General features: G+C 46.6%; 1 protein-coding gene across 1 annotated transcript; it reads right to left on the bottom strand.

Moving 5' to 3' along the window:
* Positions 1-945: 945 nt before the first annotated feature.
* On the bottom strand, positions 946-6,767 carry GLOD5 (glyoxalase domain containing 5). Its single transcript, XM_063141873.1, has 4 exons — positions 6,645-6,767; positions 4,794-4,958; positions 2,277-2,432; positions 946-1,472 (listed from the first exon to the last, which is right to left on the bottom strand). The coding sequence occupies exons 1-4, from the start codon at positions 6,714-6,716 to the stop codon at positions 1,302-1,304; spliced, it is 564 nt and encodes a 187-aa protein (XP_062997943.1). The 5' UTR covers positions 6,717-6,767; the 3' UTR covers positions 946-1,301.
* Between the last annotated feature and the right edge of the window lie 10,499 nt (positions 6,768-17,266).

Consider the following 17,266-nt stretch of genomic DNA (forward strand, 5'->3'; position numbering starts at 1 on the left):
TGCAACAACACTTGTGAGCTTCCACCCACACCTGCCTGGCATTGACCCCTTGCTGAGAGGGTTGTGAGAATACCCTTTGCCTGCAAGATGGTTCAGCTACAAGCCGAGCAAGGTGGGAATCTCTCAGTTTGTGTTCATTTGAGAAAAGCAAGGCTACCATCTAGTGGTGAATCTAAGACTTTACTTTTTAAGGTTTGCATTCCCTCCAATCACTAGTTGATGCTACCTAATTTGGCACCTATTGACTTTTTAACCAATTCACCATCTAAAATTAATTTCCAGCATTGTGTGTTTCTGAGTCTGAGCAGTCCTAGATGCAACCTGAAACCATCATAGTATAGCCTAACAAAGTTAAGTCTAGGGTGACCGTATGAAAAGGAGGACAGGACTCCTGTATCTTTAACAGTTGCATAGAAAAGGGAATTTCAGCAGGTGTCATTTGTATCCATGCAGCACCTGGTGAAATTCCCTCTTCGTCCCAACAGTTAAAGCTGTAGTAGTCCTCCAGGAGCTATACTAGAGTGACCAGATACAAAAGAGGGCAGGTGGAAGGCAACCTCTGATTGGTCACTGGAAGCTGGGTGAGGAGCAGGGAGCAGGACCGGTGAGCTGAATGTCCGCTGGAAATCTCACACTGTTAAGATTCCTTGCCGCTACCCCGCAACAGCGATACCACGGGGTTTGGTGGCAGAGCGGTGCAAATATGGCACCATGAAGGGAAGGTCTAGGACTTTGAGGAGGGGGTGGGGGTGGGGAATGGAATGGAGTGTTTTGAAAATGGACATGGCTGGCAGGAACACTGAGCAGGAGCAATCCACACGCTGCAACATTTTATGGCAGGTCCCACTCGTCTCCTCCGACATTCTGTTGTGTCATATGAAGACTGTGATTGATGTAGACATTGCAGCTTTAACGTGCTACCAACTTTTTCTCTTTCTCCCTCTCTCTCTGTCCCCACCCACTGCATTGCAGGATGAAGAGTTCTGGATTTTTCAAAAGCTTCCACTCATGACTTTGAGATAGCTTGGTTGGTCCTTATAAAGTCTTGCCTGACTGTGGATTGAGGAGAGGGGTCTTATGGATGCATTTGGCTGGATTGGCTTTTTAAGGGTTTTGAGATACACAGGGCAGGACAATACCCGCTGGTGGCTGGCCCATGTGTGAAAGTTGGATTGCCAATTTAATACAAAGGGGTGAGATGATTTCAAGCATGGGGCAGAGTGGCTGGAGGGGAGTTGGTAGTACCCTCTTCTCTATTGCACTCTCCCCACCCCACCCCCAAATAGCTGTTTCTTCCAAACTTAAATGGTGGCTTCTGCAAGCCTAGAGGAGGACAATTCCTGTCCTAACTGATTGCTGTAATTGCAGATCTCAAGCAGGTTCCGGTCTGGGTCACGGAAGTAAATAGACGTTATTGTGCCAACTGCACCAGTCCTGGATACGGGGCCTTCTTCAATTCTCACCCCGCAGGCCTGAAAGAAAGAGGGGAATGAATGAGTAAAGTTCCAAGAAGTGCCCTCACCCCACCCTCTCCATCAAGAGCATAATGGGCAACAGAACACTCTCTGAACATAAGAAGAGCTCTGCTGGATCAGAGCAAGGGTCCATCTAGTCCAGCACTAGTGGCCAACCAGCTGTTGGCCAGGGATGAACAAAGCAGGACATGAGTGCAACAGTACCCTCCCATCCATGTTCCCCAGCAACTGGTGTACATCAGCATACTGCCTCTGATACTGGAGATAGCATAGAGCCATCAGGTCTAGTAGCCATTGATAGCCTTCTCCTCCAGGAGTTTATCCAACCCCCTTTTAAAGCCATCCAAATTGGTGGCCATCTCTACATCTTGTGCTAGAGAATTACGTAGTTTAACTATGAACTGTGTGAACAGCAATTCCCTTTATCTGTCCTGAATCTCCCACCAATCAGCTTCATGGAATGTGACCCCCTTGGGTTCTAGTATTATGGGAAAGGGAGAGAAATATCTCCCTATCCGCATTCGCCACACCATGCACCATTTTGTACACCTCTGGGTCACAGCACATCGCTTGAAGGCATATCTGTGGGCTATCCATTACAGCAGGCCTTCCCAAACCTGGTGCTGTGGAGATGTGTGGACTGCAACTCCCATAATTCCCAGCAATCATGGCCATTGACTGGCTGGTGATGGTGGAAGTTGAGGCCGACACATCTGGAGGGAACCAGGTTGGGGATAGCAGAGGCTGGTTGCCTGGGCTGGGGTTGAATGTTCCTCCTTGTTCCATCTTGCAGTGTCTGACCTTCAGGTGTTCCACCAGCTGTCCCAGCGGCATCTCCGTGACGAGGCAGAGGTCCAAAGAACCAGGGACGGGCCTGTGGGCCTTGGGTTCAAACTCCTTCCCCACCTCATGGAGGTTAAACTTTTGGTTCCCGAAATGTAAGGCCGTGCGGTTTCCCTGTTAATGAAGCAAAGGGAATGCAGATTCAGGGTGAGGAGGGATGTTCAACAGTTGCCAAAGTAAGGACTGGCAAATGCAAGATTAAAAACAAAGTTTAACCAATTCAAAATGCTGGTGTTCACTTTTAAATAAAGCCCTAGGGTCAGGTAACCCCTAAGGGATCACCTCCTCCCATGTATACCTAAGCAGACCTTAAGAGCAAGTCAAATACCATTTTGCTATGATCAACCATCATAGCAAAATGGTATTTGATTTGCTCTTAAGGTTTATCATAGAATCATAGAACCATCAAATAGTAGAGTTAGAAGGGGCCTATTTATTTATTTATTACATTTATATACCACCCCATAGCTGAAGCTCTCTGGGTGGTTTACAACAGTTAAAAATGGTAAACATTAAGAAGTATACAAAATTTAAAAAAACATCAGAAACATAAAAACAACAGTATAAAAACTATAAGGCCATCAAGTCCAACCCCCTGCTCAATGCAGGAATCCACCTTGTAATGGAGCTGATCGTAATTCCTTAAAGGATCTGGAAGCAGAAGCCTCATTAAAGGCGCGGAATAAAAGCCTCATGTAGAAATGCCCATACCCTAAGGTCTACACTGGGAGAAGGGCAGTGTATACCCTACATGTAAAAACAAACAAGGCATATTCCTGCCCTGAGCTAACAATTATGCAGCAAAACTCTAGATATTTGCTTATTTTCCTACATTTATTCCACCCTAGCTGGTCACAGAACTATGGAGGGGTTGTCTGTGGGCCACACACATGACATGATGCAGTTTCCCCCAAAGAGATACTTGGGCCGTAGCTAAGTAAGGTTTATCCCTGGACCATCCAGGGGTCAAACCTGTTCATCTAGGTGACACACAGGGGATCCAGTGCTCAGGTAGGGGCGAACCCTGGATGATCCCAGGATAAACCTTAGGTCTAGCTGTGGCCTTGGTAAAGTCTAATAAATAACACTAGAGAGAAATCAGGAGTTAGAAATAAATGCAGAACTTTCCTCTTGGTACAGCAACCAAGAATTAAACACATAATATTTTCACAAGCTCATGAAAAGCAGCACAATCTCTATTTCTTGGCTTTGTGTTTTCATTTTGGATTTTCATTTTGGAATTAGAAGTTTTTCTCCCCCTGCCTTCCCCAGCATCTTGACAGATGCTAACTGATCCTTTTTTCTTCAGCACTGGGCCATGACAAAGTGCCCTGTGATATTCTGATTAACAAACTAGTTAAAAGTGGGCTAGATGGAACAACTATTAGGTGGATTCACAGTTGACTACAGAATTGGACTCAAAGAGTGCTTATCAACGGAACCTTCTCAAACTGGGGAGAGGCAACGAGTGGGGTGCCGCAGGGCTCAGTCCTGGGCCCAGTGCTCTTCAACATTTTTATTAATGATTTGGGCGAGGAGGTGCAGGGAACGCTGATCAAATTTGCAGATGACACAAAATTGGGTGGGATAGCTAATACCCTGAAAGACAGAAACAAACTTCAAAGTGATCTTGATAGGCTGGAGTGCTGGGCTGAAAACAACAGGATGAAATTTAATAGGGATAAATGCCAAGTTCTACATTTAGGAAATAGAAACCAAATGCACAGTTACAAGATGGGGGGATACTTGGCTCAGCAATACTACAAACGAGAAGGATCTTGGAATTGTAGATTGCAAGCTGAATATGAGCCAACAGTGCAATATGGCTGCAAGAAAGGCAAATGCTATTTTGGGCTTCATTAATAGAAGTATAGCTTCCAAATCGCGTGAGGTACTGTTTCCTCTCTATTCGGCCCTGGTTAGGCCTCATCTTGAGTATTGCATCCAGTTCTGGGCTCCACAATTCAAGAAGGACGCAGACAAGCTGGAGCGTGTTCAGAGGAGGGCAACCGGGATGATCAGGGGTCTGGAAACAAAGCCCTATGAAGAGAGACTGAAAGAACTGGGCATGTTTAGCCTGGAGAAGAGAAGATTGAGGGGAGACATGATAGCACTCTTCAAATACTTAAAAGGTTGTCACACAGAGGAGGGCCAGGATCTCTTCTCGATCCTCCCAGAGTGCAGGACACGGAATAATGGGCTCAAGTTAAAGGAAGCCAGATTCCAGCTGGACATCAGGAAAAACTTCCCGACTGTTAGAGCAGTATGACAATGGAATCAGTTACCTAGGGAGGTTGTGGGCTCTCCCACACTAGAGGCCTTCAAGAGGCAGCTGGACAAGCATCTGTCGGGGATGCTTTAGGGTGGATTCCTGCATTGAGCAGGGGGTTGGACTCAATGGCCTTGTAGGCCCCTTCCAACTCTGCTATTCTATGATTCTATGATCCACTTTGCCATACTTAGCACCAGCCGCACCTTGAAGGAGATGACTTCCATGCCTAGTACCCGAGAGTAGAAGGCAGACGATTCCGCGATGCTTCTCACTGTCATCACCAGGTGATCCAGGCGGCAGATGAAACCCTGACGTGGGGCTGCCTCACCACTTCCCTCCTCCCAAGACATCGCCTGAGAGCCAGGAACCTGAAAGACACACGGGTAAGTACAATTACGCAACGCAAAGAATGTGTCACCAGTGTTGTGTGTGTTTTCCATAATCGCACCAATTCTGGCAGGATTTATTACTGGGCATAGAATCCTAAGAAGACTGGCTTCTTTTATTCAAAAGTAGAAAGCAAGCGGCTAGCCCTTATGGCTTCAAAGACAGACCCGAAAACACGTGGATGTGTGATGTGAAACGTAGTGTCTCCAATGCCATGGAGGACCCAAGAAAGTTTCTATAGTCATGTGGGGAAGAGTCTATGTGCCCTTCGATCTTCTCCATAGCCAGCAGAGCAATGATTTCAGGGATATATGGAAAGCCGCTTCTTCATTTTCATGATTAAAACACAACTCACAGAATGCATGTGGTGTGGTGAATGTGGACAGGGAGACATTTTTCTCCCTCTCCCATAATCCTAGAACCCAATGGGGTCACCCCATGTAGCTGATGGGTGGGAGATTCAGGACAGATGAAAGGAAGGACTTCTTCACACCGCACAGAGTTAAACTATGGAATTCACTACCACAAGATGTAGTGATGGCCACCAATTTGGATGGCTTTAAAAGGGGTGGTGGTGGATACATTCCTGGAGGAACAAGCTCTCATTGGCCCCTTCTACACCTAAGGATTCTCCCAGGGAAATGGAGGGATTGTCCCTGCCTACGCCTGGGATCCCCTGTGTATCATTTGCATGCACAGGGATGATCCCTGGGAAAAAAGGCAGGTGTAGAAACAGCCAAGGACTACTAGTCCTGCTGGCTAAGTGCAACCTCCAGTATCAGAGGCAGGGAGCCTGTCTTCACCGGTTCCTGGGGAACATGGATGCTGTTTCACCTTGTCCTGCTGGTGGATCCCTGTGTGACAGCTGGTTGGCCACTGTATGAACAAAGTGCTGGACTAGACGGAGCCTTGGTCTGATCCAGCAGGGCTCGTCTGATGTTCTTAACTCTGCTTTTCTTGCCACCGGTGAAGGTGGAGAATCCAGCAGGGCCCAAATCTATTTGGACAGGAAGCAACTGTTGATAACAGATTGGGTTTTGCTGGTATAGCTTTCACCATCATCACTCTCTTGGCTTTTAAATCAGTAGCTTGGCAGGATAAACCTTCACAGCATAATCAGGGCCAGGGAGTGAACAAGAGCCCTTAGTCATGTCTAATAGCGGAGGGCGGAGTGAGGGCTAGTAAGGTGATCTTTGGCACAAGGAAGAGCTGGGAGTTTATTTATTTATTTATTTTATTACATTTATAGATCGCCCCACAGCCGAAGCTCTCTGGGCGGTTTACATTAAAAGTATACAAAATTTAACAAAACATTTAAAAAAGTATAAAAACAACAGTTGTAAGCGTGCATGGCTCTGCTTGCATCTGTGCAATGCTGGAGACTGCTGCGTCTGTCCTCCTCCCTCCTTGCCCATTTCTACCTCCCCTCCTGTGCTTATGCACCAGCAGACCTCTGCATAAGCCCCCTGTGCTGCATTTGGCTTGCAGACACCTGCCACGCACGTCTGCAGAAGCAACAGCTGTTCAGGGCTTTTGCCATCTTGCGCACCCAGCTTCTCACACTGTTCAAGCTCTGCAGCCCTAGTCCCAGTTGCCTTCGGAGTCCGTATTTAGGTGTCCCATCCTCTGTATAATTAGCCTACAAGTGAGAGAGAGCCAGCAAGTACCTGAACAGGTAAGGAGGACGCTCTGCAGAGCTGTTCGGGAGTCAGGAACTTGCGGAAGCTCCGGCTCAGCATTTCCTGGACTGAGGAGGCGGAGTTCTGAGTCTGGCAGGCTTGTTTGACCCTTCAGAGTGGAATGGAAAACTTCCCAGGGTAACCAGGCTTGGGTGCAAGTGCACAGTAAGTCCCTTCCCTCTCTTTCTCCCTCTCTCCTAGAGTAAAAGATTTACCAACCTGGATCACAGCCTGAGACAACAATGAGCTACCTGCCGTGAAGGAAGAACAGGGATGGATCATGAGAACCGTTTCAGGAATTTCTTCCTTCCTTTCTTTACAGCATTTATATGCCATTCCACATCTGGACAGATTCCAGAGCAGTGAACAATAAAAGATTAAAAGAAATAAAACACCTATTAAAATAATTATTTTAAAAAACAAAATACCGATAAAAACAGTGGCCGGTCAGTCAAGGCTTCCTGGAATAAAGCTGTTTTCAGGAGTTGCTGGAAGCAATACCATGTTGGTGCCTGCCTGACTTCCAGATGTTGGAAATAATGAAGATGCGTTATGCATTCTAACAGTATAAAGTGGGAGGGGGGTTTCTGCTCTTTTCCATTGCAGTTGTAAAAAGGCGGTTAACTGCTCTTCTCTCTGTCGTCTGTATTAAGAAAAGGACAGACTGTTTTGTAGTCTCTCTTGTTATTTGTTGATGTATTCTTTACTACTTTCTTCACGCTCATCATAAAGAAACAGTTTAATATATAACGTCTGGTCAAGTATATTCTGTTGCAGCTATCTTTCTCTCTGCTAAATAAAAGTGATAAATCTCCCATGTAACGTGAAGAGATATGTCACATATAACTCCTAACACACACACACACACACACACACACACACACACACACACACACAGAGTTTCTAATACCAGTGGCAAGGAGTTCCATAGAAAGGGGGCCACCACACTGAAGGCTCTTCTCCAGATGGACTCCAGTCAGACTCTTGGTGCCATGCAGAACCACCAGGACCATGCCTTCTGATGACCTCAGTGACTGGGCAGGTTGATAGGGGAGAAGGCGCTTTCTCAGGAATATTCAGAGCCACAAGGTTGATTGAATGCACTCTTTTATTTTTGAACACTTCGCACAGCAGAATCAATACATGGGACATCTGAAATAGCAATCTGCTTGATGCATTCGGGGTAAAGGGACCAGCTTCTCAGCGGACACCACAGACATGGCACAGCTGAGTCAGGAAATATGAGCCCTGTCCTGCAGATACCACTGGAACGCAAGATCTGCTGCAGCTCTTGAAAAAAAAAAAAAAAGCTTGTGCATCTTTGGATGGGTAAAGAACACCTGCTCTCTGCCAGGTCTTCGCAGCAAGTCCCAATGAAATGAACAGGTGGAGATACCCCTGGATGGAGCCCAAAGCAATTAACTTTGACTGTTGGAAGCAATGAGCCCAAATGTAGCCATCTCTTCCAAACTGCTCGGCAGGTGAATGCTTGCTGTATGTATTTGACGTGTTCAGACTTTCAACTCGGAGCCATACATAACGCAACCATGAATGTTTGCTGCTAGATTTGGCTCATGTTGGCTAGCTCGTCTTTGACATCTCAGCATCCCTAGTCAAAGAACTGCCCATCCTTTCTTCCTGAGTAAGTCTAGCCTGGTTGGGTGAATCAGCTGGAAGGATTCTAAAATATTTCAGACAAGGGCAAACAAGTTGAACAGAGGACTTGGGAGCAGAAACCTGGAGGTGCTACTAAGGAGCAGGGAAATAACTCGACTTGTGCCCTGCAAAACCATCTGCAGAGCTTAAATCAGCCGTGGCATAAACGTTGTGCTCCTGCCCTTTATGCTGGAACAGTAAAGAAGAGAAGATGCTTTGCCAGCTCATCCAAAAGAAGCCACCACAGGCCGTCAATTTTAGCCAGGAATAGGTCAAAGACGTGCCTGTACTACTCATAAGTCCCAAAACTGTTCCACCCTCCGCCAAAGCAATGGAGTCTATTTCTCTGTTGAATAGAGAAAGGAGATGCTCAAAATAAAAGAGCAGTAAATTTTGAATGGGATGGGGGGGGGGGAGAGAGATAATTCTTCATGGAGCAGGAAGTCAACCTGAAGAATTCATTGCTACAAGAGGGTTTGTATGATGAAACTTTTGGCACAGTTTTAGCGTAAGGATGAGCCTGGAGGCTGCAAATCCCCAGTGGAAGGAAAATGCCTGAGGGAGAAGTCTAAATGTGAATGAAATGTGGAATAGTCCAAGATTGCTTAAAAAGTGGTATGATGTATTTTGACCTGCAACAGTGCTTTGTAGTACCTGTTTCCCCCACGTCAATTCCCAAGTCAAATTGCAGCTTTTTTCAAACATTCAAGATGATTTTACTTTCTCTCTCTTTTTATTATTCCCCCAGCGAATGGTGATTTCACTCTGGTACTTCAAAGGGATCCAATTTCCTTCTCAGAGACAGAGAGCTTCTCTACACACAGGAAAAATCCCGTGCAGCAATCCCATCATCGCAATGCACTCCTTCACATGCAGCCATGGGATTTGTTCCCTTCTCGGAAAAGCCCCATTGTGTTTTAATGAGACACTGCCATCTAGTGGCAGAGAGATCCTGCGATATCTGGATAATACCACGTTATCAGTGGATTTTTTTTTAAAAAAATGTGTGATTTCCAGAGGATAACGCAGGAGATGTCCTGCTTGTTGACATAATGGATCTGCAAAACTTCTGTCCCCAAACCCTTGTACTATTGGCAATAGTTCCATGTTAGAAATGGTATTTCATGTTGTAAATGCAGATGCAAAAACAGCAGAAAAATGAACAGACTCCTGTCCATTCCTGCTCATCCCTCAGGCTTACCACTATGGCTTGCTGGTTTTGTAGCTTTAAATTGCTTCTGTCTCCTTTTGGAGGGGAAAGGCCTGGATATATGATCTTTAGCAAGGCCGTTGCCAAATCCATCAATGCACTAAATAAAAAGAAAGAGATTAAAAAGAGAGAGGGAGTGAGGGAGAGAGGGAGGCAATTTGGTGGTGATTTCTTTCTTTCCCATAAATCTTTGGAAACTTCTAAATTAAAAGACAGGAGCAAATACGGTCATCCCATTTACCATCTTGTTAAACACCACTTAACCTCTTGGCAACAAAGGCACACAGTCTCATTAAGCTGTTATTAATACTTCCCCCTTATTAAGCAAAAGCGCACACCCACATGCACACACAAGCATTGGAACTAACTAGCGCTGGGATGAATTAATTCCCTAGAAGATGTCGCAATAAGACAACTTCCCTGATTAGAAGTTGCACATATTGATGTGCTGACTCAGACCAGTAATCCGTGCAAGGCTCACGTCAGGCAGCTGCACCTATGGACAGATGCTTTATGAAAGAGTGGATCAAGGCCCAAAGAGGGGCTGTGGATCAGGGAATCCCCATTTCTTCAGTCTTCGCACACAACAGAGATCAGCGACTAGATGGCCCTGGGGCTCGGTGAAGCCCTGCGAGAATAGGCAGCTCCTCCTGCCCTAGCTTTGCCAATTAGGAGGCAAAAGAGCCATGTTAATGGAATGGATACTGTAGACGAAGGCTGGAGTCATTCCAACCTTCCTGCAAGGTAGGCCCCGGACCAAACGTCTTGTTGTCCCCGGCCACCCCTCGCCCTCGCCCTTTCCCCAACAGGGATGAGCCAGAGATTCCTGGAATAAAACACGCACACACTCAGCCAAAACAAATTTAATACCAATCAGCTAAAACTAACACGTAAGGTTTTGGCCAGAGGATATATGAAGTATATTCATATATCCCATTCATATATTTTGCTGGAGTCCAGACTGAGGTGGGCGGTGAGGCAGTGATGAGGAGAGAAGCCACGTAAACATACAGCTTCTCTCTCTCTCTTTCTCCCAAACATTACAGTACCTGCAGGGCTGATGACGAGAGGAGGGCAGCAGCTCCGAAGGGGGGAGGGCCCCAATCCACAGCTCTGGGCAATCTTACTACTTACAGAAACAGCCCCGCTCCTCACCCGGTGGGCTAGCCTGCCTGCCTGCGCGCTTTGCCTCCCGCCTCAGCTCCACCACGTGTTGCTTCCTGGCCCCAGCGTGGCTGCTGCTCCCACCTTGTTCAGCAACTGTTGCGAGAGGTCAGGCAGGGCAGCTGGGAGCAGGGAGCGGCTGAGTGAGTGAGTGAGTGAGTGAGTGAAAGAGCGAGCAAGCGAGCTGCGGGGGGGAGGACAGCAGCTGCACCGGTGAAAAAAGCCTTCCGGAGGAGGAGCGGGGTGGGGAGCAGCTGAATTTGTCACTCTTTCCTACAGCTAGCACCGGCCCTGCTATTGCAACATGGCGGCGGATTAGGGTGTTCAACTGAACCCTTTGAACCTGTTGTCCGCACGCCAATGTTCCTTGCCATCTTTCCTTTAAAGCCTTGTCCCTTTGCCTTGTCCCTTCCATTTTCTGGTCCCTTCCCTCATGGATCATGGAGGTGTCCCTTTTCAAACACTGAAAGGCACCTCCGATCTTTTTAATGAAAGATTAAGGGGGAATCACATTGCTTACCCGGGGCTTTGTGCTTCCTGGTTCTTTTGTGCGATTGTTATGGGCTGCATTACACGGGTGGAGCGACCACATGCTTTGAATTAAATACTTCCCCTCCTTTCACTTCCATTGAGACAGCACCATCTAGTGGTGGAAAATCCCGCTTTTTTCCAGATATTGCCACGTTGCAAGTTGTTCTTTTCATAGCAGGATTTCCAGTGGATACCACAGGAGATGTCCTGGTCATTGATAATGTCATGTAATGGACTAAAAAATGTCTGTGAGCAGCCAATCATGAGCGTGCAATAAATTGCTCAATCATGGGAGCCCAATGGGGCTGTTTTGGAGGTTTGTGGCTGCAATGTTGCGCCGGTCTCCATGCAAGGTAGGTGTGTGTCTGTGTGTGAGACCCTGACCTGGTGTATAGAATTAAGGTTTCAACTCAGAATATGTTGGTGTCATGCAAGGACTTGCGTGGAGCCCCGGCACATTCTTGAGCTGCAGCATCAGTGCTGAAGCGCAGCTCACAGTGTCTCTCTGGTTCAAGGGGCTTTGCGCCACCACATGCCCAGTTCCTTGACTTCTGTGGCCGATGGCAGGTTCAATGAGTCAGGGACTAGAACCGTCAGTGCTGCTGTTGCTGCTTCCCATGCTCTGGTGGCGGCGCTAATGAAGAGTTAAATCATGCGCGGAATATACGTTTATATATATCGAAAGGGAATCGAACGCTCTTTGCCTCAGGAAGCCGTAGAAATTTGCCTCGACAGGATGGGGGAGAGGTAATTGCTTGTTAAGCATTGGTGACAAGATCCATTAGAGATTAACTGCGCTCCAAATGTTAATTGCCTCCCATCCCCCAGAGTAAGGAGCCTGTTGGATATGAAACCAGACAATCCATAGACACAGGCCTGCAAGGTTTGAGGCCTATGGTCTGCTGTTTCCCTCTGCGTTAATGGGCCCTTAAAAGCAACTTTCTGCCACTAATAACTGTAGGTTTTTAGGAAATGAAATGACAACAGCACAGGTGACGTCAGAGCTGACATCTCTGGTGGTGGTTTTCGAATGACGGGTCGGTGGTCCTCCTCCCTGCTCCATCCCAGAATGAAAGGAAGGGAGAGCTGTAGGGTGACCATACGACCGGATTTGCCCGGTTTTTGGAATGGCAAATCCGGGAGGGGAGGGGAAATCCAGATTTTTCCAAAGAGCAGCTCTAATGGGAATTAACAAAAATGCTTATAACTTCGTCATTTTTTAAGATAAAGACATGAAACTTGGCACAATAGTAGCTCTTAGGAAGGGCTTTAGTCGTACCAAATTTGAAACAGATCCGTTCATCCATTGATTTTTTAGGATTTTTTTTTAAATTGAGGTTTTAAAATTATTATTTTTTAAATCGTCATTTTTAAAAATAAAGAGATAAAACTTTGCATCATGAAAAGATTTAGGTAGAGCTTTAGCCACACCAAATTTGAAACAGATCCGTTCATCCATTGATTTTTTAGGATTTTTTTAAAAATTGAGGTTTTAAAATTATTATTTTTAAAATTGTCATTTTTAAAGATAAAGAGATGAAACTTTGTACCATGATAGGATTTAGGTAGAGCTTTAGCCACATCAAATTTGAAACAGATCCGTTCATCCATTGATTTTTTAGGGATTTTTTTAAAAAATGAGATTTTAAAATTATTATTTTTTAAACTGTCATTTTTAAAGATAAAGAGCTGAAAGTTGGCACCATGATAGCTTTTAGGTAGAGCTTTAGCCATACCAAATTTGAAACAGATCTGGGGCCAGTAGCAAACCCTGTTAACAACAACAGCAGCTTGCAATGAGTGAAGATACAGTCAGAAAAAATATTTGAGGGAAGGGGAGAATGTAACACACAGAGTATAGCAAAAGCTTCAAAGTACAGCAAAACCTACAAAAGTAGGAGTGAGTGAAGTTAATTTCAGATACATTGAATCTCTCACTTGTTCTTTATTTCAGTGATTTTAACATTAAGATGTTATGTAGAACAGATTTGTCTTAAATGTGTGCTGTAAAATCAGACATGTGACCAAGGCTATGTTCGGGTGGGCACGCCCCCTTGGTGCTGGACACGCCCCCTTGGGGGCGACCATGTTGCCCTCCTTTTTGGTTTCCAAAATATGGTCACCCTAGCTGTACAGCTCTCTCCGCCAGACTCTCCAGTCCATGCAAAAGGAAACAGAATCCAATGCTGCGTTCACAAGGCACTTCAGCTGCTGTAGCTTCCACAACATCCCAGTGGTGAGCAGGGGAGTGTTCCAGAGCCCATCCAGAGTATATCAAAAGAAATCTGCAGCCTTTCAGGTTCTTTGAAATTATTCTATTGCTTTTACAAAATATATATCCCAAGACTAAACTCATAAGAGTTGCTCTTCGCACAAAGGGTGTTTTGTATTACAGAAACCACCTTTTCTCTCTGGACAAGGCAGCTCCTGACTCTGTTGCAAGCAATTTTACTCAGCTGTGATATCCCTTGAAACAGGCATACGGCGCTCTAGGTCAGGGCCAATAGGTGCTTAACTTCACTCTGTTGAATTCACCAAACAGAAAAGGAAGCAGTTTTTGTAGCAGGGAAGGAGCTAATTTCTCAACAATAGCAAATCACTGTTTCAGTGTTAGGAAAATGCAGTTCCCTTACAACCAATGCTTTAGCTGGGAGATAAATGTTCCCTCCTCCCACCAGATGGTCTGGACAGATGCGAACTCTTGCTCCTTTGGAGGACTGGAAGCTCTATGAGAGATCTGCAGGCAGGGCCGGTGCCAGACTATTTTGCGCCCTAGGCAGGTAAGCTGCTTTCACCCCACCTCCACCCCAGTGTACCTAGGCGCAGGGCGCCATCTCGCCCACCCAGCCAAAGCGAAGCCAGGACCCTGGGGGGGCGGGCAGCTTCGGAACAGCGTACCTGGAAGCCGCCCTCTCAGAGCCGCTGTGGGAGAGCGGCTTCCGGGTGTGGTGTGCGGCGCCCCCCTTACCTTGGTGCTCTAGGCGGCTGCCTGAGTGGCCTCTATGGTAGCACCGGCCCTGTCTGCAGGCAGCCACCCCAGACAACTGGCAAGGGAAGCCAAGATGATGGCTTGGCTTCTTTAAGATGGCTGCAGGTTTTTTACTCTCTAACACTGGGATAAGGGTTCTTGCAAGGAATTACGCAGGGTGTGGAGAATGTGGACAGGGTGATATTTTTCTCTTTCTCCCATACTACTAGAACCCAGGGTCATCCCATGAAGCTGATTGGTGGGAGATTCAGGACAGATAAAAGGAAGGACTTCTTCACCCAGCGCAGAGTTGTACTATGGAATTCACTTCAACAAGACGTGGTGATGGCCACCAATTTGGATGGCTGTAAAAGGGAATTGGTTAAACTCCTGGAGGAGAAGGCTATCAATGGCCCAGTGCTCTTCAACATTTTTATTAATGATTTGGACGAGGAGGTGCAGGGAACGCTGATCAAATTTGCAGATGACACAAAATTGGGTGGGATAGCTAACACCCTGGGAGACAGAAACAAACTTCAAAGTGATCTTGATAGGCTGGAGTGCTGGGCTGAAAACAACAGGATGAAATTTAATAGGGATAAATGCCAAGTTCTACATTTAGGAAATAGAAACCAAAGGCACAGTTACAAGATGGAGGATACTTGGCTCAGCAATACTACAAATGAGAAGGATCTTGGAATTGTTGTAGATTGCAAGCTGAATATGAGCCAACAGTGCGATATGGCTGCAAGAAAGGCAAATGCTATTTTGGGCTGCATTAATAGAAGTATAGCTTCCAAATCACGTGAGTTACTGGTTCCTCTCTATTCGGCCCTGGTTAGGCCTCATCTAGAGTATTGCGTCCAGTTCTGGGCTCCACAATTCAAGAAGGACGCAGACAAGCTGGAGCGTGTTCAGAGGAGGGCGACCAGGATGATCAGGGGTCTGGAAACAAAGCCCTATGAAGAGAGACTGAAAGAACTGGGCATGTTTAGCCTGGAGAAGAGAAGATGGAGAGGAGACGTGATAGCACTCTTCAAATACTTAAAAGGTTGTCACACAGAGGAGCGCCAGGATCTCTTCTCGATCCTCCCAGAGTACAGGACACGGAATAACGGGCTCAAGTTAAAGGAAGCCAGATTCCAGCTGGACATCAGGAAAAACTTCCTGACTGTCAGAGCAGTACAACAATGGAATTAGTTGCCTAGGGAGGTTGTGGGCTCTCCCACACTAGAGTCATTCAAGAGGCAGCTGGACAACCATCTGTCAGGGATGCTTTAGGGTGGATTCCTGCATTGAGCAGGGGGTTGGACTCGATGGCCTTGTAGGCCCCTTCCAACTCTGCTATTCTATGATTCTGTGATTCTAGTCCTGATGGCTATGTGCTACCTCCAGTATCAGAGGCAGTGAGTCTGTGTGCACCAGTTGCTGGGGAACATGGGCGGGAGGGTGCTGTTGCACTGTGTCCCACTTCATTGGTCCCTGCCTGACAGCTGGTTGGCCACTGTGTGAACAGAGTGCTGGACTAGATGGACCCTTCTTGTGTTCTTGTGACCTTACAAGACATGAGCATTCTCAACACAGTGTTGAAATCCGTCCATTCCCTTCTCTGCTTCCTCTCCTATGAAGACAGAGAGGAAACAAAACCTTTTTCTTTTTCTTGCACTGTGATTGTTTATGTGTGTGTGTGTAGGAAATAAAGCTTCTTTCAATTCTCCCTGAAGCATAGATATTTATCCACAGGGAAGAAGGGAATAACACAGACTTTAGACACACGCACGGGTGCAATGCACTTTCCATGCGGCAAAGAAGCCATTATCTCTGTAAACAACCTGTCTTCTTTCCCCTGGGCCGTTACAATGGTGATGAACGTTCCGTGACATCACAGTGATTCAGCCAATAGCTGCAGGGGGTGGGGGTGGGGGTGGGGGGGCAGCTCTTGCTCTCAGCTCCATACAGCAAAATATGTCATGATTGGGGTGGCTCATTCCTGGTGAAATTGATAGAGAGGTCGGCTGCAGCAAAATTTCTCCTGCGGATTAGCAGTGTTGAGGCTGGAACATTCCGCCAGGCCTGCCTCTTAATGAGAAGTCGGCTGCCGCAATTTTGCACTGCATTAAAAGTCTTTGGGGAGGGTTTGAAGCCTGCACTTATTGTTATCAAGACCAATAAAAATAATAGCGTTGGACTTGATAGCAATTTATTCAGTCCTCTGGCATTTTACAGTACCTTGTCTAAACATCCCCCAACACCACTTTACGGGCTGGGTAGCGGCCCCCGGAACAGCTTGGGGGAGAGAGCTGTTGGCATGGGATTTATGGCTGGCATGTTTTATGGGATGCCTTATCGGGAGCTGTTAAGGAATGGGACTACTCAGTAATCGTTTCATAAATATTAATACAGTTTTCATTGAGGGAGCTCAAGGTTAAAGTCTTGCAGAGTCAGGTCTCTAGAGGTGATGGAAGGGGCGCGAGGAGCCTGTGCATGCGTCAGGAGCTAGTGGGACATATGACTAGGAGAGCAGCCACTCCCAATCACCGACTCAACCCCCTGGAGCGCTGTTTGTCCAAGCTCCATTGACATTAATGGGTAGAGTGTGCAAAAAAGAAGAAGCAAGGCCCCCCTCTATCGGCCCAGCTGGGACCAACTGGCATTTCACTCCTCCTCTTCCAGTCCTGCCTTGGCCATTATGTCATTTTTATCTATGTAACTGTTGCTGATGGCTATATTTCCTTATTTTTCTCTTCCCTCCACTCCCCTTTTTCCTTCTAAGGCCAATGTTCTGTTCCTGCAGTGGCCAACCAAATGCCCTCACTAGGGAGCCCACAAGCAGGACATGAGCACAACAGTACCTTCCCACTGGTGTTCCCCAGTAATGGGGATTCAGAGGCACATTGCATCTGAGATCGGAGGGAATATCTAGTCATCTCCTGACATGAACCTACCCGTACACTACGCTCAACATCTAAGGTCCTCTTCTGGATGCCTTCTCCTAGGGAAGCTCGGAGGACAGCAACATGGGAGAGGGCCTTTTCAGTGGTGGCCCCCCAATTATGGAATTATCGCCCCAACGACACCACC

The sequence above is a fragment of the Elgaria multicarinata genome, chromosome 15 (genome assembly GCF_023053635.1).
Source record: "Elgaria multicarinata webbii isolate HBS135686 ecotype San Diego chromosome 15, rElgMul1.1.pri, whole genome shotgun sequence".
Classification (NCBI taxonomy): Eukaryota; Metazoa; Chordata; class Lepidosauria; order Squamata; family Anguidae; genus Elgaria; species Elgaria multicarinata.

Bases quoted from the DNA above. Each gene is read 5' to 3' on its own strand.
- GLOD5 (XM_063141873.1), bottom strand. From the start codon at position 6,716: ATGCTGAGCCGGAGCTTCCGCAAGTTCCTGACTCCCGAACAGCTCTGC. The intron at 4,959-6,644 runs GTACTTGCTGGC...TGTGTCTTTCAG, and splicing joins CGTCCTCCTTACCTGTTCAG to GTTCCTGGCTCTCAGGCGAT. The intron at 2,433-4,793 runs GTGCGGCTGGTG...CTTCATTAACAG, and splicing joins TGGAAGTCATCTCCTTCAAG to GGAAACCGCACGGCCTTACA.